The sequence below is a fragment of the Onychostruthus taczanowskii genome, unplaced genomic scaffold (genome assembly GCF_017590055.1).
Source record: "Onychostruthus taczanowskii isolate IOZ18803 unplaced genomic scaffold, ASM1759005v1 scaffold1, whole genome shotgun sequence".
NCBI lineage: Eukaryota > Metazoa > Chordata > Aves > Passeriformes > Passeridae > Onychostruthus > Onychostruthus taczanowskii.
Window position 1 is genome coordinate 13,952,559 of NW_024496525.1, and position 24,328 is coordinate 13,976,886.

Sequence of the window (24,328 nt, forward strand, 5' to 3'; positions counted from 1 at the left end):
CTTCCGGCAGGGGGCGGATGTTGGGGTTTGAATCGGCCGTCGGTTGGTGCGCGGCGCGGCCCGGTCCGAGCGGTGAGTGCCGCCCTCGGGGCTCCGGGGCGATTCCGGGGCTGCGTGAGCTGCCGGGGCAGGGGGGCGGGAGCCCCTTTCTTCGCCGTGCGGGAAGTGGCGTGCGGCAGCCTCCCAGCCCGTGCTTTGGGGAGCCGCCGCTGCTTGGCTCTCGCCACTCGGAGCGGCAGGAGCCCCGGAGAACTAACCAAGCGTGCTCCCTCTTGCCTCCGCGCTGGCGGGAGGCGGGCGGCGTCCCAGGGAGACGCGGAGTGCAGCTCGGAAGGGAGCGGGCGGGCCGGACCTGCCGTGGCCCTTGTGCCGGGCGGGGGTGGCGGCTGAGCCCTGCGAGGTGCGGGGCAGCGCAGCCCCTGAACCCCCATCCTCGGCTCCCTCCTCGGGACCCGCCGGGAGCGCTGCCCGCCCGCCCGGGGCTGGCTGCCGAGGGACGGGACTTTCTCGGGACACGGCTCCGGGAGTGACCGCGGGCTCACCTGGAGGTCCCATTGCCTGGAAATTCGGGGTGCACAGGTGGCTTCGTGAGACTGCCTTTGTTCCTGTGTTTGGGAAAACGTGTGCCTGACACCTTGGGGCTGGCTTTGGTTTTTTTGTTTTTTTTTAATCTCTAGTTAAAAGACTCTTCAAACGCCTTACGTTATGGAGCAGTAAAAAAATAACAGAATGTCGCAAAACACACTCTCTGAGGACTTTTCTAGCCTGTTAGGCAAAGTAGATACACTTTATTTACACCGGTTTTCTAGACACTGGGCGATAAAGGGGTCGTTCCTGCCTTGCAAACAGATGCATGCGGAATTGCTTTGTTCCTATGAAAAGCCCCAGAGGAGTTCTGCAGGGGGCCTCAATGGTTGATCCGTGTGTCTTTTAACTTGTAAATTCGAACCCTGGGTTCACATGCCTGAAAGAATTTGAGAAAAGTAGAGGGAATTGGGGGTGGTTAGTGTTTTCTTTTTTCTTTCTATTTTGCTGGAGCCAAGGAAAGGTGGGAAGGTGATTTTCTTGTTTTCAGCCACATATGTGCTTTGTCCACCTGTAGGGCGTTTTGCCAAAAAAAAAAAGCTTATGTGGCCATGTGTAGGTAGTTTAGTTGTCGTATTACTGCAGGAGCGTGAGAACGGTGAAACCGATAGTGATCATCCTGGGGAAATCCTGAAGACAGAGAATGTGTGTGAGCTCTGGGTCTTTTGCTCCCTCTGTACTTGATTAAATATAGTTATTCCTCTTTATTTTGAAAAAGGGAAGTGTGTTCCTGGGAAATAAGTAGTCACTTATTTAATCTATCAGTGCGGTGTGTCTTTAGGAACGTTTTCATCTAATTTAGTGGTGATGCTTTTTAGTTTGTTTTCCTTTTAGACCATTTTGTGGCCAAGGTCCTTTGTGCAACTACTCTGATTCTCAGTGGCATAGGACACTTGCCTTGTGCCTGAGACTTCTGCCTTCCTTTATTTTTCTTTTTCAATATGCCTCCTTCCCTAGATCTCCAGTAAAATTGCTACAGTGCTTTATTTGCAATAGTTTGAATTAGCCTAAAGTTTGTTCTTGAAGCTGATATCTGGTAGTCATCAAAACTGTAAATACCGGGATAGCTGGCAGTCTGTCAGGCTTCTTGGATTTGTTACTGGCTGCTTCCCTGTTCGCTTCAGCCTGCAAGAGGGAATTGTCTGCCTACCTGAGTTCCAGCCTGGAGATGCAGGCCATCACTCCTGATTCTTGGCTTGCAGAACTTAGGTAGTGCTTTCTTCAGCTTCCTAAGGGAAGGCGAGTCAAAGATCTACAGATGTTCCTGGAAGAGTTCTGAGAAAAAAATAATCATCTTGGTGCTGTGGTCAAGAAACTAGGAATTACTTGCTTTGGGTTGTTTGGTTTTGATTTTCCTAAGGTGGGCTAGGATAGGGTGCATGGTGTGGCACACAGTAAAGGACAGCTCATGTGATGTTTGAAAGAAATGCAAGTTAGGTCACTTTTACTAAATAAATTGCTTTCTACTTCAGAATGTAAAATACATTGTCCTACATGGTGTAAATTCCCTTGTGTGCATGTGCCAGTTTTGGATTCATCACCTTTTTAGTTTGTGCGGGTTTTTTTTTCCTTTGGATTTTTTGTGGATCAGGGTTTATCTGATTAGGCCAGGATCCTGCATTTTCTCCAAACAATGGAGACTGTATTCATGGTCACATCACTGCTCAGTTGTTTGTTTTCGAGTTCTTTGTATTAGTACAATCTTTATTTGAGCAGAAGTCAGAGCTGTTTCTTAGGTTATCTGTGAACCATTATTTCTATTGCTTAAAATAAGTAAGAACTCTTCTGTACAATTAAGTTTGTAGATAACTAGCTGTTGTATTGGACTTTATTTTCTCTTCTGGAAATAAAATGTATTGTTTGTTAGTTTGGGGAAATAGGCAAAAGTTGCTATATCTCTCATGGTCTCCGAAATTGTTTTCTGAACAATTGCATCCTGCTTTCTGAAGCCCTGTCTCCCACAATAACAGTTGAATTATTATATTCTTTTATCATAATCCCACTTTTAGTTTATGGAGTTTATGCGCCTTTTTTTTTGCAGTTAAACATAAAAGAGGTGTATAATGTTCATTAATGCACTGGATGTATTTAATACCTTGTTTCTTTTGCATGACAGCCAGCCAGAAGAACTCAGGATGAGTAAAAATACTAATTTTGATGTTCAAAGCACAAAAAGTGAGTAAAAATTTTATCAAATAATTTCAGAAATACGTAATATGCATGTATAATGGTAGTCGTGACTTGTTTTATTCATGCTCAAAGAGTAGGTGAGTTTCCAGTAATCAAATTTCTGTGTCCAGTTTGAGGCTCTTCAATACAAGAAAGACAAGGAGCTACTGGACAGTGTCCAGCGGAGGAAACAGAGATGATTTGGGGTCTGGAGCATCTCTCTCATGAGGAGAGACTGTGGGAGCTGGACCTGTTTAGTCTGGAGAAGAGAAGGCTGAGAGGGAATCTCGTTAGCACATATGAATATCTCAGAGGCAGGTGCCAAGAGGGTGGTGCCAGACTCTTCAGTGGTGCCCAGTGACAGGATGAGGGGCAGTGATCATGAACTAAAACACAAGAGCTTCCCCCTCAACATGTGGAAGAGCTTCTTTACTTTAAGGGTGACAGAGCACTGGAACATGCTGCCCAGAGGTCATGGACTCCTTCTCTGGAGACATCCAAAAGCCACCTGCACAAGGTCATGAGTCGCCTGCTCTAGGTGGCCCTGCCTTGCAGGGGTTAGGACCAGATGATCTCCAGATGTCACTTCCACCCTAACCATTATGTGAAATTGTGTTAGAATAACCACTTGTCTCAGGAAATGAAAAAGAAATAACTTAAAACTTTTTTAGTTTGTTTGCTGTAATTAGACTATTTTCAAATAGTATTTTCTGCAGATGTTTTAGGAAGGTAACCTTGTGAATTTATCCAAATCACACAGAGCTGTGTTTGAGATGTACCATTCAGCACTTTCTTAGGCTGAAGCAGTGCTATTGTTACTGCTGTGACTGTTTCTAATCCTAGAATACTGTAAATGTATTTTATACATCTACTGGGAATTAAAGGGAAGCTGGTAAAAGTCCGTGGAACTATGATAGTGGGCTAGAAACTTTGGTAAGTGGGAAATCTTCAAGGTATTAGTTAAATGCAGTGTTGTCTCAAATTGTTAAATGTTTTTAAAAGCTGTGGTAGCAACTAGATGACATTTCACATGCACCTGGACATTGCTGGCCATTTGGTAATTCTCTTTGGGTGTTTGGGGAAGAATATTTCAATTGGGAGCACAGTCTGCTTGTGAATGTAGCTTGGCTGATAGACCACTCCTGAATCAGCAGGCTGGTGAAGTATTTTCTTTCTAGTAACTAGAGAAACAAATAGTACGTTCTTCCATATCTGTTATAAAATTCAACAATAAGGAAAGGGATATCTACTGTGCTTTATCCAGTAATCTACTTGAAGATGCATGTGATTAAAAGAGGTGAAAGCTACTGCTCTGTAGCTGATCCATAGCAATTCCAGTGCACTCATTGTGGTTATAAACATGATTCTATATTTTAGTCTGTGTTCTCTGTGGACGGACAGATGACTGCCCTGAAAAGTATGGAGAAAAAAGGACCTATGTGGAATACAATCTCACTGTTCATTATTACTGTTTGGTAAGTGTATGGTATTGATCTTGGACTTTTCTGTTTTATCTGAAAAAAAAGGTGCAACAAGTATTTAATACTAATAACCTGTAGTGGTTTTGTAACAATTTTGTTGTTGCAAAGCTTGAAATGTGAGCTTTAACTCATAGCCTTGAAAGCTTGTACTTGTCAGGTGCAGCAGATGAAATAAGTAAATCCCCACAAGCCTTTATACAAAGCTAAATTCTGTTCATGATCCATTTAAAGGAATTAATGAATTCTCCTAACCTATCTTAGCAAATAGCAATGAAAGTACACTTTAAGACAAAAGGAAGTTTTGCACTTACATATTGCCTCCTATAAGAAAAATGTAGTTTCAGAATTTGAAATGTGAAAATTCCACCCGGTGTGGAAAATACAGAAAAGGTTTTTTTTTTCATTTCTCAATATTTCTTTCTGACTGTGAGCTATTCTCTGACATTACACAGAACATTGTGACACTTAAGTCCTAATTTTCAGTTAAGTTATATGTACCCTGTTGATCATATTAGTATAGTTTCACTAATTAGTAGAAGTGTATAATGTAAACAAAGCTGTGGATATAACCTGCAGCTTTTGTTATCACCCTTGACATTTTTCCAAGATTCATATTCTTAAAGACATACTTAAACTTCCTCTCAAACTCTAATTTTTTTCAGGTTTTTAGAATAACATCACTACTTTAAAAAAAAAAAAAAGTCTTTTGTTTCTTAATAAATAATAATTTGAATTGTTCTCCCCAATTTTAAAATGGGTGTTAAGTATCAGAAGTAACGTAGGGGGTATGTTTTCTCAACAAGTTCTTTAAAGAGTGTTGATTGTTGATGGTTTGAATGGTTTGAATACTGAATGCTTTAAAAACTAAGGAGAGTGGAGGTTTTCTGAAGTTACATAAAGATAGAGAAATTTGGTTTTAAATAAATTTTAAGCAGCTGTAAGGAAATAGAGGCCATTATACCATGTTTGTGGTAATTTTGTCTCCTATATAAGGCCACATCAAATGATTAAAAAAATTCAATCATGATGTGAACAGGTAGGAAAAGTCATGCATGCAGTACTGAGCTTTAGGAGTTAAAAGGTATTTTAACTGCAGGAAGCTCATTGAAGTATCTTTTACAATTTTTTTTGTCTCTACTTTTAAAAATGAGCAAAGCCCTGTGATTTTACTTAAATATAGTGTATGTTATGTAAGAAAAGAGTTCCACAAAGAGGCACATTAGTGACAGTTTAATTATTCTTTGCCAAATGTTGCACAGTTGGAAAAAGTATATTTAATTGGTTTGGGTATGTAATCTTACATTTATTTGAGTACAGTATTGATAAAATAGTTTAAATTGTACTATGTTGAAATTATAAAATGAGACTGTAAAGAATATAAACAGCATCAAGTTGTGAAACTCTTCAGTTATTTGAAGATTGTAATGTAGCTGCCTAACTTTAAATTATCATCAGGCTCTTCTGATTTGCCTAGTTACTTGATTCTCTGTTTATTTAAATCTCCTCTAAAGCGAATTACTTTTCCTCTTAGGTGACACTTCAGTACAGTTACTTCCTACTGTGCTTCATTATCTTCACAGCACAATTGTCATTCATATTAACTAAGCTAATTTAATTTTACTTCCTCTGAAGATTTATATGCTGAAAGTAATTGTTTGACAATTATCTGAATAGTCTGTATACTTCAAAAAGGAAGGCAAAATATGTTATCTCAGACCCTGTAGTATTATACAATACTCTGATGTTATTAAATACTTATTTTCATTTTACTGGTTATTGTCATGTCAGACAAAAAATTTGTTTTATATCAGATTTTAATCATCAAAATGTTTCCAGTGAGCTTTTTAGACTAAACTTCTCTCTTGACAAGCACACTGTAATTTTAAATGTTTAGGTTAGGTGGATGTTTTAAAACACTTAATTTGTTTTTGTAGTTGATGTCAAGTGGCATTTGGCAGAGGGGTGAAGAAGATGAAGGCATAGATGGATTTTTAATCACAGATATTAGAAAAGAAATAAAAAGAGCTGCAAAACTGGTAAGAATAATGTCTTTGGTATTAACAAGGGGAAAAAGGTAACTTTTAAGTGCTCTTAGTACTGCCTGTGGGGTTTGTTTTCTTCCTCCAATGGACAATGTGCTGGGCGCATTCAAGCACCTGAATTTTATGTTTAAGTAACAAATATATTGGATTTATGGAGGCCACAAGGGATAAAACCCCTGCAGAAATTGTAATGATCCACCCTTCAGGAGAAGGAAGCACCCAAGATTTTGCTCGTTGGGCAAAAGGAGTGACAAAAGTCAGAGGGTCACTATAAGTCAGAAAGTTTTATTAGTCATTTACACACTTGGCCTGAGCTTTGTGGAGGGTACCTTTTTGGGGATAGGTTTCTCCACCCCTCTATGTAAATGAGTTATCATGAGCAGTCTGTTCTTTCAGGCCTTTCTGGAAATGGGTTGGAGGGCTTTGGAGGTCTAAATCCTACCCCAGAATCCATGCCCGCTTCTGCTACACATTCCTGTGCTTGCACTGTGCTGTGTTGTGGTTCTTTCTCATAGCCAAGTGAATCTCTGCCAGGTCCTGCTCCAGTCAAATCTTCTCCTTTCTCACAGTGTGTCCATACTAGTAGTCCTTGGTTATCACCAAGAGTTCTTGTGTGTTACTGCCAGCAGTCCCTGGTTGGCTCCAGAGCCATGAGGTTATCAGTGTCTGGGACATGCACATTAGCCCCGTGTCTTCTGGGAATCGAGCTCCAAGAGTCTCACTTTGAACCACTGTTTATAGGGTCACAAGAGAGTGGGCTTTAGTGACAGTAATTTTCCATCCTGGCTGCAATTTGAGTTGGTAACATTCTCTGAAGTTTCAGTAACAAAAATACTATTCCACTTGGGTTGTTATTCAGGCAAGAAAAAGTTTCCAAGATTGGTATAAAACAGGAGCTCATTAGATACCTGTTAGTTAGTTAGATACCTGTTAGTTCCTGGGAACAGTGTTTCTGATGAGCCTCGGGAGAGGCTTAGTCAAGTCCAGTTGGTTTAGGCTGAGGCCTAGTGAATGTTTCTGAGATCACAGTGTGGCCTGGATGCTCCATTACAATTCACCCCGCAACTCAAGTCAGCTTCCCTGGGCCTCTAGAGTTTGCAGCTATTGTTATTCCTTGGGTAAGTTCCAGATATATAAGAGTGAATTAAACTTTCATAATTCCTCATGACATTGTGCTGAGCTTGAAGCTGAGAGTAAATAATTTATACATGCCTATATATAAGTATATACACGTGTATGCCTATTATAGCTATATAAACTATAGGTACTGGCAAAATTACTTGTATGTGTTATCTTACATGTCGCAAGACAATAGGCATATAAACCAATACATTAAGTCTGGGAAATAGCTGCATATGTTTAGTCTTTGTAACAGAGCTAAACCACATTAGTCTTGTCTTAGTCTTGTCAGAGTTTTAATCTATTAGCTACTATTCTTTCGTACACTTTTTCTGACTTTTCTATTGGTTTAATTCCTGTAATTTTATTTGTATTTAAAATATTAATATTCTGTTTCCAAAACAAATTATTTCTAGAAATGTAATATCTGTAAGAAAAAGGGAGCTTCAATTGGATGTGTAGCTCCTAAATGCAAACGAAGTTACCATTTTCCTTGTGGATTACAAAGGGAATGCATTTTCCAGTTTATGGAAGACTTCAGGTGAGTTTTGGGGCTTTGTTGTTTTTCCATTTTCAATTTATTATATTTAGACAGGAGGTGACTTGGGTTTCTTTCACGGCTTGTTATTGGATAGGCTGATAGTTGCAAATGGCATCAGATTATGTAGGAAACAAATAGCTGATTTGTGGTAGACATTAAAGTCAAATAGTTACATGGTGTACCTAATATTTATAAACTTGATTCTCAACACTTTTAAGTACATGACTTTATGCTTATACAAGTAGTTACGTTGTTTATGAAACTGAGCAGTAAGTTCTGAACTCTGAAATAAACTGCATAATGGTCGATTTGGTTTTTTGTTTGCCTGTCTCCTGCGCCTTTGTTGAAATGGCAGAGCTTTGGCTACCTGTATCTCTCAATGGTCAAAACACAGTGTCTGCCATTTTGTTGTGTTTCCAAGTGTATTAGAGATGGACTGCAGGGGAAATGGGCTTAATATCAAATGTCAAATAATGTTTTGTTTTCTTTTACTGTCATCTGTCTAGCATCTTGGCTGTAGTTTTTTTGTTGTGAGTTGAGTTTTTAGGGTGGATGGATTGAAGTCTGGCAGGCACTTCAGACTTCAAAATACAAAACAACTTGCATTACCTCAAGTACATGTAAAGATAAGGCATTTTCAGAAAGGTTTGTTCTAGAGCTGCATTTCTTGGTTGTGTTGGTATGGAATATCCCTTAGGTCAGTAGGGATTAGCCATCCCAGCTGTCTCATCTCCCAGTTCTTTGTGCATCCCTAGCCTGCTCACTGGTGGGGGAAAACAGAAAAGATCTTCTTCTGTTCAAGATCTGCTGGGCAATAGCTAAAACATCACTGTGTTATCAACACGGATTTCCTCACAAATCCAAAACATTGCCATACAAGCTACTATTAAGAAATTTAACTCTAGCCTAGCCAAAACCAGTATGTCTGCATTTTTAGCTTGTTGCATAGCACTTACTCATGAAAAATGGATTAATGAATTACTTTTGCTGTCTTCAAATTTTTTATGAAGATGTTTCTTAAAATGTTGTTTTGTTACTGGAACCATAAATTATTCTCTTTAGATCTTACTGTTGGGAACATAGACCAGTCCAAGAGTTTATGGAAAAAGAACCTAGAGGAGCCTCACAGTGCACAATATGCCTGGATTTGGTTGAACATCTTCCAGTGTACACTGTATTGAAAAGTCCTTGCTGTAAAAATGCTTGGTTTCATCGAGAATGCCTGCAGGTAATACAGGTTCTCCTTTTCTTTCTTTTTGCATCCATGGAGATCACATTTCTGTTTAAAAATAATGGAACAATTGCTTATTGGTAAGTGTAGGTAGTAGGTATGTAGGTATGAAGTATACTAGGTTTGAAGAACAGTGCTAAAATTGCATTATGGACACAAAAGTATTTTGAGGTTTTAATGCTATTATTTTTTCTCCCCCGTGCCCCATCCATGTTTCTGCATGTATGATACATACTTCATGCCTTCACTACTTTTGGGAACTGAAGTTGGGCAAGTTTCAACAAGTCATTATGTGCAGAATCTGAGTGCTAAAAATGTAATTTCTCCATCATCAGTTCTCTTTGGCTAAATCCAAGACTAGAAAAAATGACAACACTCTTTTTGTAAATTTATACTGGATCTAGAGAGGTTGACCGAAAAGGATGGTGCTTTCATTTATGAACCTTATTCTGGCATGTGAGCTCTTTCCTTAAAGGAAGAGAAAATCCTTGCCATTTGCTTTAATGTCAAGTCACATCATGACTGATACCAGCTTTAACACCCATGTCAGGACGGTATCCATGACTGTAATGCATCTGAACATTAAGACATAATTTATTGTCATCTTAAGGATGGTAGTAATTCAATAATTGGTCTGGTTTCTTTGTTGTGTTTTTTTTTTTCCTTGGCACAGTATCAAGCTTTGAGTGCTGGGATATTTTTCTTTAGGTGCACAGTATGTAATAACCAGGACAGATTTCAAAAAGAAATGTTGAGAATGGGCATACACATTCCAGAAAGGTGAGTAATTTTGTTAATGAAAACTTTGATAGGCTGTTACAAACATTTATTTTATTGTACAGAACTTCAGCTATTAATATGTGAAACATTTGTTCTACCTTCAGTTGTAGAATTGTTCAGTTTGGTAAGGAGTAGCCTGTTTCCTTTTAGATATGCATAAAAATTGGCGAAGGTGAAATTAGTTACATCAAACATAAAACAGAAAGCTCTGATAAGTAATTTTTAATGCTATGATTCGACTTAAATTCTAAACCTAATTAGAAGATAAAAGCACTTCTTCAATACAATCATTTTTCCTTAACGTAGCAATTGCTAAGAAGTGTATCTTCTGTGTCCAGGTTTAATTATCTGAATTTCTGTCAAGACAGAGTTTTAATTGGCTGATTACTCAGCCATACAGCTCCTATCTTCTGCCAAGGGACTGCAAAGGCTATGTTAGTATATCATATGCTTCCAAAGTTCCAAGCTGGTTTTCCTGTTTCTATCACCTGATGAGGCTCAAAATATGACAGAAAGAGATCAGAATGTCTCTTTGTTAGAAGTATTATTCCTTAATAACAATTAGTCTCTTCAGAGAGCACCATTAGTGTTCCCTCTTGAGACAAAAGCTTAAGATTCTGGAGAGGAGGAACAGTCAAAACAATTTATGAACTTCACCGTACTGGCCTGGAATATTCTGAGTTATCATTTATGAAACCAGTTTCAGTGGTAACTTTTGTAGGCTGCCTAAACAGATATCCTTGTTTTCTGTGAGAGAAAAAAGGGATGGAGACAGAGCAAACATGCTCTGTCACTGAAGTCATATTAAAAAAAATAAATACTTGAAATCAAAGTAACTTTATGCGAGAAAAAGTCCGTCTATGTGTTTTACAGTATTATTTTAGTTATTAGACTTTTCTTCCCCCCTCCCCCCTCTGTTACCTAGAACCCCCCTGTTACCTAGAACATGACATGACTGAAATATAGTCATATGTTTATTGCATATATCATTTTCAAAATACAAAGTAACCCACTGAAGCAATCAGAAATAGAGTTCTGATATTCTTCTGCCTTGTTTACAGGGATGCATCTTGGGAACTTGAAGAAAATGCATATCAAGATTTACTGCATTGTTATCAACACTGTGATGTTAAAAGATGTCTTTGCAAGAAAGGAAGAGACTATAATGAACCTGATAGGTATGATACTTAAGCAAGAAAGTATAACTTAGGATAGAATAGGGTTTTTGACATTTTTCATTGTTGTTATTTATAATTTTTATTTATGTAAATGTTTTGGTATTTTTCGGCATCACGTTTTAATGTCAAGCCAACACACTGTCTAGATAGTGTGTTTGTTTTACTCAATATAATCATATTTCAGTACTAAATTTCTCTAACTTGATCTGGTTATAAAAGCCATGAAAACCAAATTTAAGGGATTATCAGTTACCTTGTCCTCATTTTATACAGGCTGAAGGAGAATTTGTGTATCAACACAGCATGTACCTAAATTAATATCGTGTATGTATCATTCAGAGTTTAATTCAGCAATTTAAAATACTTAGAGCCTTTACAAGAAGTTATTGTTAAAGTAGTAGACTTAGGTCAGTAGTTTGAATGCTTCCCTAGAGAGCTCTCCTTTAAAAGAACTACAGTTTGGAAAAGCTGACTGGTGGATACCCATAAAAACAGAGGAGTTTGCTGACTAGCAGGATGAGAAGAAAATAGTACCTGCAGTCTGTTGACTTCAGGACAGGGGAGTACTAATAGTCTCATTCACTGCAAGGTGCTGGAACATGAGTAGCTTTTTTTTCTTGTTGCAGCCAGTTATGAGTATATATTGTATGAAGAAAGTCTCCTTGATTAGAATCAGTTCTGCCAGACTGATAAAATTATGCTTTATTGGTTTAGTGTCAGGATTGCACTTACTATTGATCAGTCTTTGTTTTAACTAGCCTCATTCTTCTGTCTAATTCTAAATACCTAAGTTTTTAATTTTAGTAAATGGGAAATTAAACGTTGCCAGTACTGCGGTTCTCGTGGGACTCATTTGGCCTGTTCATCTATGAAGTCATGGGAGCAAAACTGGGAGTGCATGGAATGCAGAAGTATCTTTGCAAAATCAGGTGAAGTTATAGATGTGACAGTGATTTCTTAAATGATAACTTCAGGTTATATAAGCATACTTTGCAATGAGAAAATTCATCAATATAATGTAATCCTACAGGGAAGTATAGCAAACAGAAAAAGCGTGCTTTGGCTACCTCTGAAAAGACAAATGGAACACCCTGTTTGCTGGAAGGGCCACCTCCAAAGTCCCCTCGGCAGTCATCTGGATCTCCACGCAGTTTTCTACTCCAGTGTGTAATTTTCTGTTTTCTCGCAGAAACTGATCATTGCCATAAGATAATATGTAAACATGAGGAAATGATGGTTTATTCCATAGGACGAACTTACATTTAATTGCAAATCAAATAAAGTTGGAATTAAATTTAGTGATTGAAGTTTTCTGAGTAAGCTATGTACTCTGGAAATTTGCTGTAGTTATTTGGATTTGGTGGCATGTAAACCACTTTTTAGTTCAGTAAAGATAGCTCCTTGTTAAAGGAATTTTAACAATTTATTGGTAACTTAAGAATATACAAATGGCAAAGCTTTAAGTTTGCTTATTGGTATTTTTTCCATTTTAATAGTGTTCTAGAAGTCTGACTTAAGGATAGATGTTCATAACAATGTTTTCCTCTGCTGTAATAAAAACTTTTCAAGTTTCTAAAAACTAATATTTTTAGTTTTTACTTACTGTGTCAGGACTTTCATCTGATGTATCAGATGCAACTAAAAACACATCCTAAGACCACAATGTAATAAAATACGGAATCATTGTTTTCAAAATTGTAGTTCAGGCACTAGTGGACTTCATAGAAATGCAGATACAAATGAGATTTAGGGGGAAACTACACTGCTACCTTGAAATAGGAAGTGTCCATGCATTCTTCAGTTCTATCTTCTTAAAATACTGTTTTGGCTTATAGATCACCAAAGATGATGTGCCAGAACTTGTCACCTTGCTCACACCTAGAACAGCCAGCATCCAACAGAGTGACAGTGTCCCCATCTCCAGTGATGTCAAACAGGAACTTGTCCCTGAGGCACAAGTATTTCTTCTATTTTTCTTATTTTGAAGAGTAATGTAGCACATGGCTGTTTACTGTGTTTCCTACAGACCATGCAAGGGGGAGGGTCTATGTGTGTGTGTGTTTGTGTATATACAGTGTCCATAGGTATTTGTGTGTATATGCAGTATCCATATATATTTCTCTGTGTGAATCTATACAGTATGCATATATATTTGTGTGTGTATATACGTATATAGTCACTGCAAAAATGAGATGAGTATGCACTTAAAACCAGAAGTCATAGCTTGAGAAAGGCTTCTGCTTATATACTGTTTATAAGTGCTAGAGGGGTGTGAGGGCAAAAGAATGAAACCTACTGAGAGTTTTTAGGTTAGGTAGTAAGGGGCTCAAAACCCAGAAATGCATATTTGTCTTACTGATGCATGGCTAAACATTCTTTAGAAAATAGGGAATAAAAAGAATCCTAATTGCTTTCTTCTAATTAGACAGATCCTAAATTTTAAATGTTTTTGTACTTGTACCATGTGAACAGTTCGTGACTGTACTAAAGTCAGTGCTAAAACAACATGTTTTAATATAGAATATTCAGTTTGAGGACATAAAATTCATTATCTTCTTGTGAGTAGTTAATTTATGGATTCTACCTTATGTGCTAACAATTCTGATGAGGGAATAAGGTATTTCTAGTAAATACAGTATTTGAGATAGTTTTGGTTGGAAGCTAGTAAAGAAAACATCTTGTTTTTTTAAACGAGAATTTTCTTCCTAATCAAATATACCTTTTTTATTATACTGACAACGATTACTCTAATTTGGTTGCAAAACATCTGTAATGCAAAATTATAAACTTCAATTTCTCACTTGTTTCATGTTGTTTAAATGTCAATTTGTGTGATAATTGTTTGGCACTGTGTTGGAGTCACTGAATTAAGAAAATCAGTATTTGATTTATGCCAGGGTAATTATTTCCACCTCCTTTTATCAGTTCTTAGAGGTATTCTAAAACTTGCCACTACAGTGTTAAAATTTTTTAAATATATACTGTTTTACTGATATAATTCAGGCAATACCTGAATGTGCCACAGAGTTAAAGAAGTGTTCTTCTTAATAGACTATTTAAATATTTTTGTGTAACTGTTGTTAATTATGAATAATAGATTTCATTTGAAAATACATGCAATTTTCTTGTAGGTATTTAAGACAGCAAAGAAGGGAAGTTTGTAATATACTGAAGGAGTTAAAGATACAAGTTAAAACAAAAACAACAAGACTTAACATCAATGCAGAAAATATTTGGAGTAGTGCTTTAAAAGGATTTAGACAGCGCATCTTCAATCCTACAAACACTATTGAAGTAAATTTCTCAAACTGCAAAAATAGATCGAAGACAAATACTTCTGCTGCATCAAAACACCATTTCTTCCAATCATTAATGCTTCACCTTCAGAATTCATCATTGTTTGAGGGCTCTTCTGGAAAGAACTTGTCTCTTGATTTTCAAGGTAATTAGTTGCTTTGCTCAAAAGTAAATTGAGAAGTGTATAACTTGAAAATATTTTTTAATCTTCAGCCAGCATGAGTGTCAGTTCACAAGTATAGTCCTGAAGGATGAAAATTGGGGATTAATTTTTTTATTTTTTCAATTCTAAAGAGGAATGGTGTGTGGATTTGTAATTTAAAAAATTTGTGTTGGTAGGAAATGTTGATGACAACCATCAAAAAACAGCATATAACTAGACTTGGAACTTTTTAGTTGGTGTTTTTGTTTTCTTTAATTGAATTTCTTTCTTCCTGATTCACTGTCTCTGCTAATTATTTTCCTTTCCTCAAATTTATAGAGCATTATTTCTCATAGTGTGTTTTCAAAAGACCCCAAGTTAGCTTCTTTGAGTTCTTATGCTTCAGAATTAAATACTCATTGGGTGTAAAGTGGAAGAGGATGTTAGATCTCCCAAACCTTGACAGTGGCTGAGGAGTTGGTGTAAAAGAATGTGGTACTCATATGTAAAAATATGGTCTTATAGTTTGAACTGTCAGAAGAAAGCAAAAGTCATTAAGAAAAAAAAAAAAGGCACTATGACATTTTCTATTAAAAAATGAGGATCAGAAATAATTTCTATACATCTAAATAAACATATTTTTTTATTTGCAGCTGTAAAAGAAAATCTTTATTTTGAAGCTGGTAAAATGATTGCGGTTTCTCTGGTTCATGGTGGTCCACCTCCTGGTTTCTTTTCCAAAACACTGTTCAATTGTCTTGTCTATGGTCCAGAGAATGTGAAGCCAGCTTTGGAAGATGTTGCTGATGTTGATGTAGCACAAACAATAAAAACGGTAATATGCAATAAGTTTCATTTTATTTCTTGCTCAAGACTATATTTGGAGATAAAGAAGGACTTACTGAATATAAATTTTGTTGAAATGAAAAGGGGTTTTTTTCACATATGTATACACACATGTAGTAAACAAGTGCCTAATTTATCTTTTTATGCAGATAAAATATGCAAATAGTCTGTCCAGCCTACAGTCTACACTACAAGACTGCTGTGCATTCCTCACTGCTGCTGGCTGTTTAAGACCTGTAACAGCTTTGTGTGATAAGAACATGCTGGTGAATGACATACTGATCTATCATGTAATCAAGAGAATTACTTTACCCCTAGAAAGGTTTGTTTTGCTTGAGTTTTCGAACTTCTTGGTTCTTTTCCTCACTGCAGCTCTAAATAATCTGTTGCCAAAACTAATACTAAGAATACTACTTTCAGGTATTCTTACTTACTCTCCATTTAAACCACTGAAGTGTACTGTAATTTTCAGTTGATTAAACAGCAACTGTTAACTAAGTAATTAAACTGAAAAACTTATTTCTCTACGCATTTGCTCTGGCTTCTTCTTGGTCACATTGCATTCCCTTTTCAACCTTATGAAGAAGGCATATTTACAGTTTTTAAACTACAGCATCACAAAGACCTTTGCACTGTAAAATTTTTCTAGCTTATGTTCAATTCTAATTCACAATTGCTTAAATTTAGAATCTGTATGTTTTAGAAATGTTTAACATATGTTTAGAATTCAAATGAGTTTTCTAGAGTTCTAATTAGGGAGTTTGTGTGTGCTATTAGAAGTGCAATACTGTCAACAAGTGTAAGTTGGCCTGCTTAGAACATAAGCATTGCATTGATGTTTCTGTGAGGTAATGATGACCTCAGTAGCTGGAAAAGTTGCAGCTCTTGACTGTTCTTTGATTGGTCTCTGGCCTTACTTCCAATTCGCATTCTTCATCTGCTCAGTAAAAATGTATTGGATGCTAATTTTTCCAACAAGCATAGCCTGATTTAAACTTCACATGTAGTATTATCTCTGACAAATTTGATTAACTGTCTCAAAGAGCTATGAAAACTGATTCTTAATGTGAGGCTTTTTTTAAACAAAGGTCAGAAGAATTTAGTCCTTCAGTTCAAGGCCCTCTGGGATGTTTGAACAATCTATATCATATTTTAAAACTAGTGAGTTAAAAAGTAAAGCATAGCAAATAGTGCATTTAAATAAATGCACTAATTTAAACACTTAAACATTAAGTTAACTTGAAAACTTAAGCATTTAAACACCATGAAGTAGTGGAGTTTTGTGCATTTGGGAGATGGGCTTAAGATGGGCATAAGGGAGTATAACAAGAAGTTGCTTGTCATTATAAAGGATTGGGAGTAACTAGAGAGCTGGTTATTTTAGCTGTTAAATGTTCTCTGCCACTGGGCACCACTGAAAAGAGCCTGTCTCTGACCTCCTTGCACATTCTCTTCAGATATTTCTACATGTTGAGATTCCACCTGAACCTTCTCTTCTCTAGGCTGAAGAGTCCCAGCTCTCTGAGCCTGTCCTCAAAGGGTTATGCTGTAGTCCCTTAATCATCCTAGTCACCCTTTGCCAGAACCTGGCACTGGACATAGCACTTAAAAGTATGGCCTTACTGCTGCTAGGCAGAGGAAAAAGATCACCTCCCTTGAGCTGCTGGCAACACAGTTCCTAGTACAGCCCAGGATGCTGCTATCTGCATTTGTCACAGGCAGAAATAACAGCATATAAACACATGCAAACTTGCAAAAGCCAAACAAAGACTATCTTTTAAGACAACTCATTTCGTCTATGGACAAGGAATTTAAGCTGTTTTCCAAAGAGCTATTTGTAAGAAAGAGAATTGCTATGTTTTCTTACTAAAGTAAAAAGTATGCATTGTACATACAGTCAAGTACCTGACATACAGTCAGGAAATAAGGGTAATTTATACATATCACTGGTATTTCTTTCATCTCCCCAAAAAGCTCTACAGAAACATTTAGAGTGTTAAAACGAGAGGTAAATGCATTTCCCAAAATGAAGTTGTAGTACTAGGTAACCTTCTTGACAAGCTTTAGAGACTGGAGATGGGGAAGATTTATTATATCTTGCAGCTTTATAAAATGCAGAGTTCTGATGCATAGTCACTCTCTTTTTATCTCCTTCTAGTTTTAGGCAGGGTTTGAAAACACTTGGCGTTCTGGAGAAAATGCAAATGCACCCAGATTTGTTCTCTAGCATATTGTGCTACAAACCCGAAAGACTCTCAGCGGAAGCTGTTTATGGCCTCTTTACAATCCATTCCTCATCAGATGTAAATAGAATTGAAGGTGCTCATTTTTGGATGGGCTATTTGCAAGATGTGGAAAGTAAGTTTTGGGGATGTTTTCTTGTTTGGTTTTGTTTGGATTTTTTTTAAATGAAAAAATCCTCCCCTTCCCTGTCCAGGTTATTTAGTTGCTGGTATACATGCAGAATTTGATTTTTGGATTTCAGTGATGTAAATAAATGAAGGTTTTGTAGTCACTGTCAGTTCCTAATTGTTCCTGCTTCCCCCTTTTTCTTACTAATTGGAATTTCTGAAAGTGTTGCCCAGACTTTTAGAGTGGTAAATATCTGAAAGATCTGCTTTGGGATTCCTGTGAATTAAAAGATAAAAATCCAACACACAATCTAAGTGATAAAGAAAAATCCTTTATTAGATAGATTCTCTGAAGTCTTAAAGACCACCATTTTCTATCTTTTACTTGCAGAAGAGATTTTTGTATTCACTTAATATTTTTCAGAACTAACTGAAGTGTTTTTTTCATGCTAAACTTTTTCAAAGGTAGCCATATAACTGCATATTTATTCAGCATATTGATTTGATTTCATATGGGTTTTTTTTCCTCTTAGCACTTAATATGCAGGGTAATGGTTTATGTGTAATAGACAATCAGTGATAAAACGTAATCCTTTTCTTTTAGGTGGTGACTCTGTAGTAACATTGGAGGATATTCTGCTCTTTGTAACAGGCTCCTCTTATATACCATCTGTTGGTTTTGATCCTGAACCTACTATTAAATTTTTGCATATAAGGTATCCCGTTGGAAACAGACTTCTTAATTGCTTAGAGCTTCCTAGAACAAAGACATATCAGCAGTTCAAAAATAAAATGGAGCTCACCATCAGAAACACACTAAGAGTTGAAAGGGAGTATTTTTGCTATTAAACTGAACATTGGAAACTTGAGTTTTCTGCAGGAACATCTGCTTTCAGTTTGCTACTGTATTTTTGGACAACATGCTTTTAGTATTTTCTGACCTTTCCTTCAAATTATGCTAAAAGTTGTAATGTTATGAGAGGAAAAACTATTTTCAAATTAAAAAAAAACTTTATCTCCTGAATAATTTTCCTTTTAAAGTTGACTTTAAGAATCCTACATCTCTTGCAGAAGTAATTTAAATGTCAGCTTTTGCTGTAGACAGGTATGAAATGTTACCACACTCTGTAACAGGTAAGTATGTGGATTGTATCAAATACTTAGGTAACTTATTTATCAAAAACAAACCAAGTATGTTTTGAAGATAATTTCAGTAGAGCATTGTCTTGCATAAAACTCTGATGCAGTTCTTCAGTTCTATGTATATTTTTTCAGTAATTGTTTTGTATTGATTCATTTATGTTCTGATGGTTCATAAAAACCCAGGAAAATTAAAATACTTGTAGTTTTATGGTCATTGTGGCTACTGCGTTGAAGGTTTGGAGTAAACAGGTAAAATAATACAGTGTAAGAACAAAATTCGGTTGAACTTGTGTCTCTGTTTTTAAACAAAATCTTTGACATTTGAACATTTCTGCATTCTACTGTCATACATTAATTTTTAATTATTCATAGAGCCGAAATAGTAAAAAACAGAAGGAAATCTTTGAACATGCAACAATACCTGGTCTTTCAAACTGAAATATAGCAGTTAGACTTAATGTTGTTAAGTATGAAATAACAAAAGTTTGTTGCTCATGAGAACATGTAAATTTGTCCTCCATTAAAATATTTTCATTCGACCATGCACTAAAACTCTTTGTTAAACTAAAGGCAGTCTACCATTAAGCTTGTCTGGGCCTGACACTTTTCCACCTTATATTCTAAATTCTTCCAGTTCAGTCATAGACACATTCTGAGCACTGTATAAAATATATTTCAGTGCTGCAGTAGTTTGTGCAAATGGCTGGGCCATTAAGCTGTAAAATATAAGTAGTGAAATTCCTATACAGCAACACTTTAATGTTACTAATGCTAAAACTATGACATTAAAAGGGCATTTAAATACATTCTTTTTAAATGTATGCTGCCCTCTGTTTTGAAATTATATTATTTCCCTCTGTTAGTTGTGACTGCCTGTGCTATATGTTCTTAACATAATCTGTGCTATAGATGTAATATAGATACATATGTATCTGTATGTGTCTGTATGTATGCATATTCTTCAAAATATTGGAAAGTAATTATATACTCTTTTATTAATATAGCTTGGTTTGAATTGAAAATATAAGCAGAATTGCTTTGCCTTTAAATTCTTTGGCAAGGAAGCACATCCACAGTAATTATAAATGGATAGGTGCTTCTGAGAAAATAATAGAAAGTCTAAGGAAATTATTGCAAGTCTTAGATCAGACATTTCTCATTATTGATGCCTAAAACAGTCTAATCTCATCAGTCTTGTCATTATAAATTTAAGAATATTAGAAATTAAGACAGGATTAGCAGTGGTTTTTGCTTGTTGGCCAAAAGTCTATTCAAGTCTCCTGTAAAAGAAACATCATCTCCTGGAGAGTGTAATTTAACTTGTTTATATACTAAGCATTTTCTCAGTGTCTTCTTTTCTCCTATAATATTCCGTGTTTCTGATCTTTGCATAATTTTTGACTCTTATTTTGTCAATAAATTCTTTGTATTCTTAGCCTTCTCAATGGTCTGTTACCATTATAGGGAGAGTCGTTTGGCACAAATTTGTTTACATAATAAGGATTCATGTATGTATTTTTCAAAAATAATGACTTTCCTGCAAATATCATATTATACTTTAAAAATGAGTGCGGTATTTGTTTTTCTTGCCTAGCTAATGATAAATGCCTTCTGTAATGTTATTCTTCCATATGAGAAGTACAGATTTTACAAAAGTAGCAAGCAGAGTGTGAGTAATTTTAAAGGACAAGGACTTTTGGTACCTGCAGTGGCAAGAGAAATTGTTCAGAACCTGGAACTAAATAAACAGCATTTTAAAACCTTCAATGGAGAAAAGAAATAATAAAACAATGTGAACATAAGGCTTCAAAACATATCTGAGACTACAAAAATAGCATTCATACCTTTTTACTGCTTATTACTTTTGAATTCAGTATTTGAAAGGTTTTCATATAAAGGCAGAACTAACCTATATGCCAGCTGTAAAAAATGTCAACTTTAAAACGATCTGCTGTACAATGCTATATCCAAACACTGAATTTTAAAATCAGTAAAAACACAGTGTAGTATTGCTTGAAAGGTTTTTCTTGCGCAGATTTTGTTCCCAATTTCTAATACTGACGTGTACCTGTTCAGGACAAGTCGTCTTTCTCTTTTCTGTTGATTTGATCAGCTCTATCTAGGGGCTCCAGTATAATACTTCATATATTCAAGTTATATTCCTGAATGCTGCTGTGGAAAGGAATCTCCTCATTTTCAGCATTTACTTATATAGACCAGTCATAAATTTATTTGAACTGTTCATTAGAATTCCATTGAATAAGCTAACTTCCAAACACAGAATTGTCTCCCTTGTCTTGACATTGTAAGAACAATTTATACAGCTATAAGGACCCCAGGTTTTTATTGTTGTAACAGATCACTGAAGTGCAATATTATGGGGTAGTTTTCATTTCAATAAACATAGCCTGAGGCACACCTTGAAATTAGGGAGACTGCTTACTTTCAGTATTTCTGTAACACAGGGAGAATAATTGTGTATGCATCCGTTGTGTATTAAATATATTCTTATAGAAGCTACATCTTTTATAAGATTGTCAGCACCGTGAAAGAACTATTGCATCCTTTTTGTGTTTGGCCAAAGAACTTCACCCCACAATTTCTGCATCAAACTTTTAGTTTCCATCTAGAATTAGCACCTCAAATAAGCTATTTGTTTTCTAGAGTGATAGTTTTCTACTAAACGGTAATATATTAGTATTAGTGGGTTTTTATTATGGTCTCCTTAACAATGTAGATATAATAAAAAAAAACAGTCAAGTATTTTAGCTCTATGTTTGAAAGGAATAAGAAATTTGTGCTTTTTTACCTATTCAGAGGATGCTTACCAGAAAAAGCTGTTAGCTTTTTTAACTGAATGAAAGGTGAAATACAGTCCAAAGGAGAAAAAATTTGTTCATACTAAAAGTCTAAACCATTGTGTGGTGCACCTTTGATTACTTTAAGATGTTATGTCCTGGAATCTGAAAACATGAGGATTTTTTGAGTATTAGTTATTAATTCACACTCACATTCTGCATATGCATTTTGAAAATGGTATCTAAAAATTAATTCACATAGAAAGAATTGAAGCATAGAAGCCTCCAAAATAGGCCTTTCAAGTATATTTTGAATCTGTTTTATATGGTAAAACATGTTTAAAGCTCAAACTTTTCTGTTTCTTACCTAAGGGAACGTCTAATAGAAAAAAAAATAAAGTGCAAAAACTTTTGAAGTGTCAAATCATATATATACACAAAATCGTTTTCAAAATGTTAATGTTTGTGCACTCTAACCCCGATTTTTGTATTACATAAACAACATTATTTTTTAAATTATGGTATTTAGAATTTTATGCAATACAATGTAATTTTGTAAATTTTTCTAGCTCTAACTTGAATTCTGCAGGATCAGCCTAAACTGTTGCATCTTGAAACAATGTTTTGTAGCATCAGTGTTGAAATAATCAGTAATTGTGGGAAATACCGTGTATATGTCCAAAGTGCAATAAAAGGTTAAATATGTAGCTTCTGTGTTTTTATTTTGTTGATTTATGTATTTTAGCTCTATTTTCTGTAGTTTCATTTGGGTAGCTGTAGATGAACAAAGCTGAGCTGGGGCAAGGCGTTTCTTTCCCGTGGGATTGCTGGAAGAGCATGAAGGCAAGGGGCCTGTGGCGTGTGCGACGTGGGGCAAAGGGAGGCAAACTTGTAACTGTATTCCATTGCAGCAACTCACAAAAACTACATTACTTTAGCTCTAGCTAGATCCCTCCCTGGTTTCGAAACATCAGTCCTTCCACTTAGTAATGAGGTGGTCGTATCAAAGCTGCTTCAGTTATTTCTTCTTCAAACTTCAGTCCGAGGGCATAACCTGCCGCCTACTCAACACAAAAGGCCCCGTGCTCAGCCGGGCACGGCACAGGCCCGCGTTTTCCATCGTCAGCGAGCGTTCCTGCCTCGCCGCTGCCGCGGCGCGGGGCCCGCCCCCGGCCCGGGGCTCGCCACGTGTCGCGGCGGCTGCGCAGGAGGCGGCGGGGCGGGCCGCACCCCGCCGCGCCTGCCTCTGGCCCCGCGGCGCGGGCTGCGGGCTCCGCCGCGCCTCTGCCGGGGATTCGCGCCCTCTCACCCGGCTTGGGTCTCCCGGCAACGGGGTGGCGGCCCCTCTACCGCCTTCTCCTCTCCTCTGCGCCGGCGGGCCCGGGGCGGCGGGGCTCCGGAGCCCCTGGCCGCAGTGCTCGCAGAGGGACCCCGGCCCCGCTTGGGCCCTAGGCCCCGGGGACGTGGCCGTAGGTGCCGCCGAGGTGTGGAAGGCGCCCCCGGGGCGGAACGTGGCCGGGCCCGGGCCGTGAGCCGTGCCTTCTCCCGGCCGTGGGAGCGCACACTCCGTTTCGGGTTCTTTCTGCCCGTGGGAAAGATCGACGGGAAATAGAGTTCACTGGTGCGAAAATAAAGTTGCTGTTGTCATGTTCGTGTTGAGACAATACAGGGGCGTCCAGTCTGTACTGACCCTCAAGAAGCTGGGAATGCGATAACAACAACTAAACTAATTGTGCATGAGGATTTCTGTGAGTAAAGGGTTTGTTAGTTCAGTCCCTTCTGAGACATTGCTGAGGGTCCTTTATTGATTCTTCTTTGCCTTGATGCTGCTTCATAATGCCTTGTACACACATTCCGGGAATGCCAGCTCCGTAGTCCTCTGCTTCCCTTGCTTGCCAAAGTTGTAGTCAGTAGTTAAGCTGTAATCATGACACTTTCTTCTTGGCAGCTGCAGTATCTTTGGTGGTATAGAGGATTCTGGATGCATTTAATTACCATGAAATGTTTGAAGTCGTCTGCCTAAAAATCTCAGTCATAGTCTCTATGGACCTTAAATATTTTACTAGTATGCTTAATTTTTTGGTACCAGTCTCCTTTTTTGTAATCTCATTCCTCTGCCCTCTACCATTGATACTGCTGTTTGATGTTGTTCTGAAGTCCTTTGCTTATCTTCTCTTTGCTGTCTTTCTAATAAAGCCTATTTTCTTTGAGCTCATATTCTGTACAGCTTTATTCTTTTCTGTTTCACCGTGTTCATAGGGTGGTGTGGGTTCAAAGGGACCTTGAAAATCATCTCATTCTAACTCCCTGCCTGCTGTGGCCAGGAATATCGTTCACTAGGTTGCTTAAAGCCCCATCCAGCCTGACCTTGAGCACTTCCAGCTATGGGGTATCCACAGCCTCTCTGTACAACCAGTTCCAGAGCCTCGCAACCCTCATAGGGAAGAACTTTTACTTTATATCTCATCTAAACCTACTGCCTCCATTTAAGGCTATTCCCCCTTGTCCTGTCACTACATGCTGTTGTGAAAAGTCCTCTCCAGGATTCTTTTAACTCCATTTAGGTACTGGAAGGCACTGTAAGTTCTCCCTGGAGCCTTCTCTTCTCCAGGCTCAACAAACCAA

At 37.4% G+C, this 24,328-nt stretch overlaps 1 protein-coding gene across 2 annotated transcripts; it reads left to right on the plus strand.

Moving 5' to 3' along the window:
• The first annotated feature begins 19 nt into the window (after nucleotides 1-19).
• On the plus strand, nucleotides 20-22,391 carry G2E3 (G2/M-phase specific E3 ubiquitin protein ligase). Of its 2 annotated transcripts, XM_041400899.1 has the most exons (16): nucleotides 20-72; nucleotides 2,702-2,760; nucleotides 4,132-4,229; nucleotides 6,170-6,271; nucleotides 7,813-7,937; nucleotides 9,000-9,165; nucleotides 9,842-9,948; nucleotides 11,010-11,126; nucleotides 11,931-12,055; nucleotides 12,157-12,289; nucleotides 12,962-13,084; nucleotides 14,258-14,568; nucleotides 15,219-15,400; nucleotides 15,561-15,733; nucleotides 17,570-17,769; nucleotides 18,367-22,391. In XM_041400899.1, exons 2-16 carry the CDS (start codon nucleotides 2,721-2,723, stop codon nucleotides 18,609-18,611), a joined length of 2,247 nt encoding a protein of 748 aa, XP_041256833.1. In that variant the 5' UTR covers nucleotides 20-72; nucleotides 2,702-2,720; the 3' UTR covers nucleotides 18,612-22,391. The 2 variants fall into 2 exon arrangements, with proteins under 2 accessions (XP_041256833.1, XP_041256825.1); XM_041400891.1 differs by lacking the exon at nucleotides 20-72 and having other exon boundaries at nucleotides 2,686-2,760.
• The last annotated feature ends 1,937 nt before the right edge of the window (nucleotides 22,392-24,328 follow it).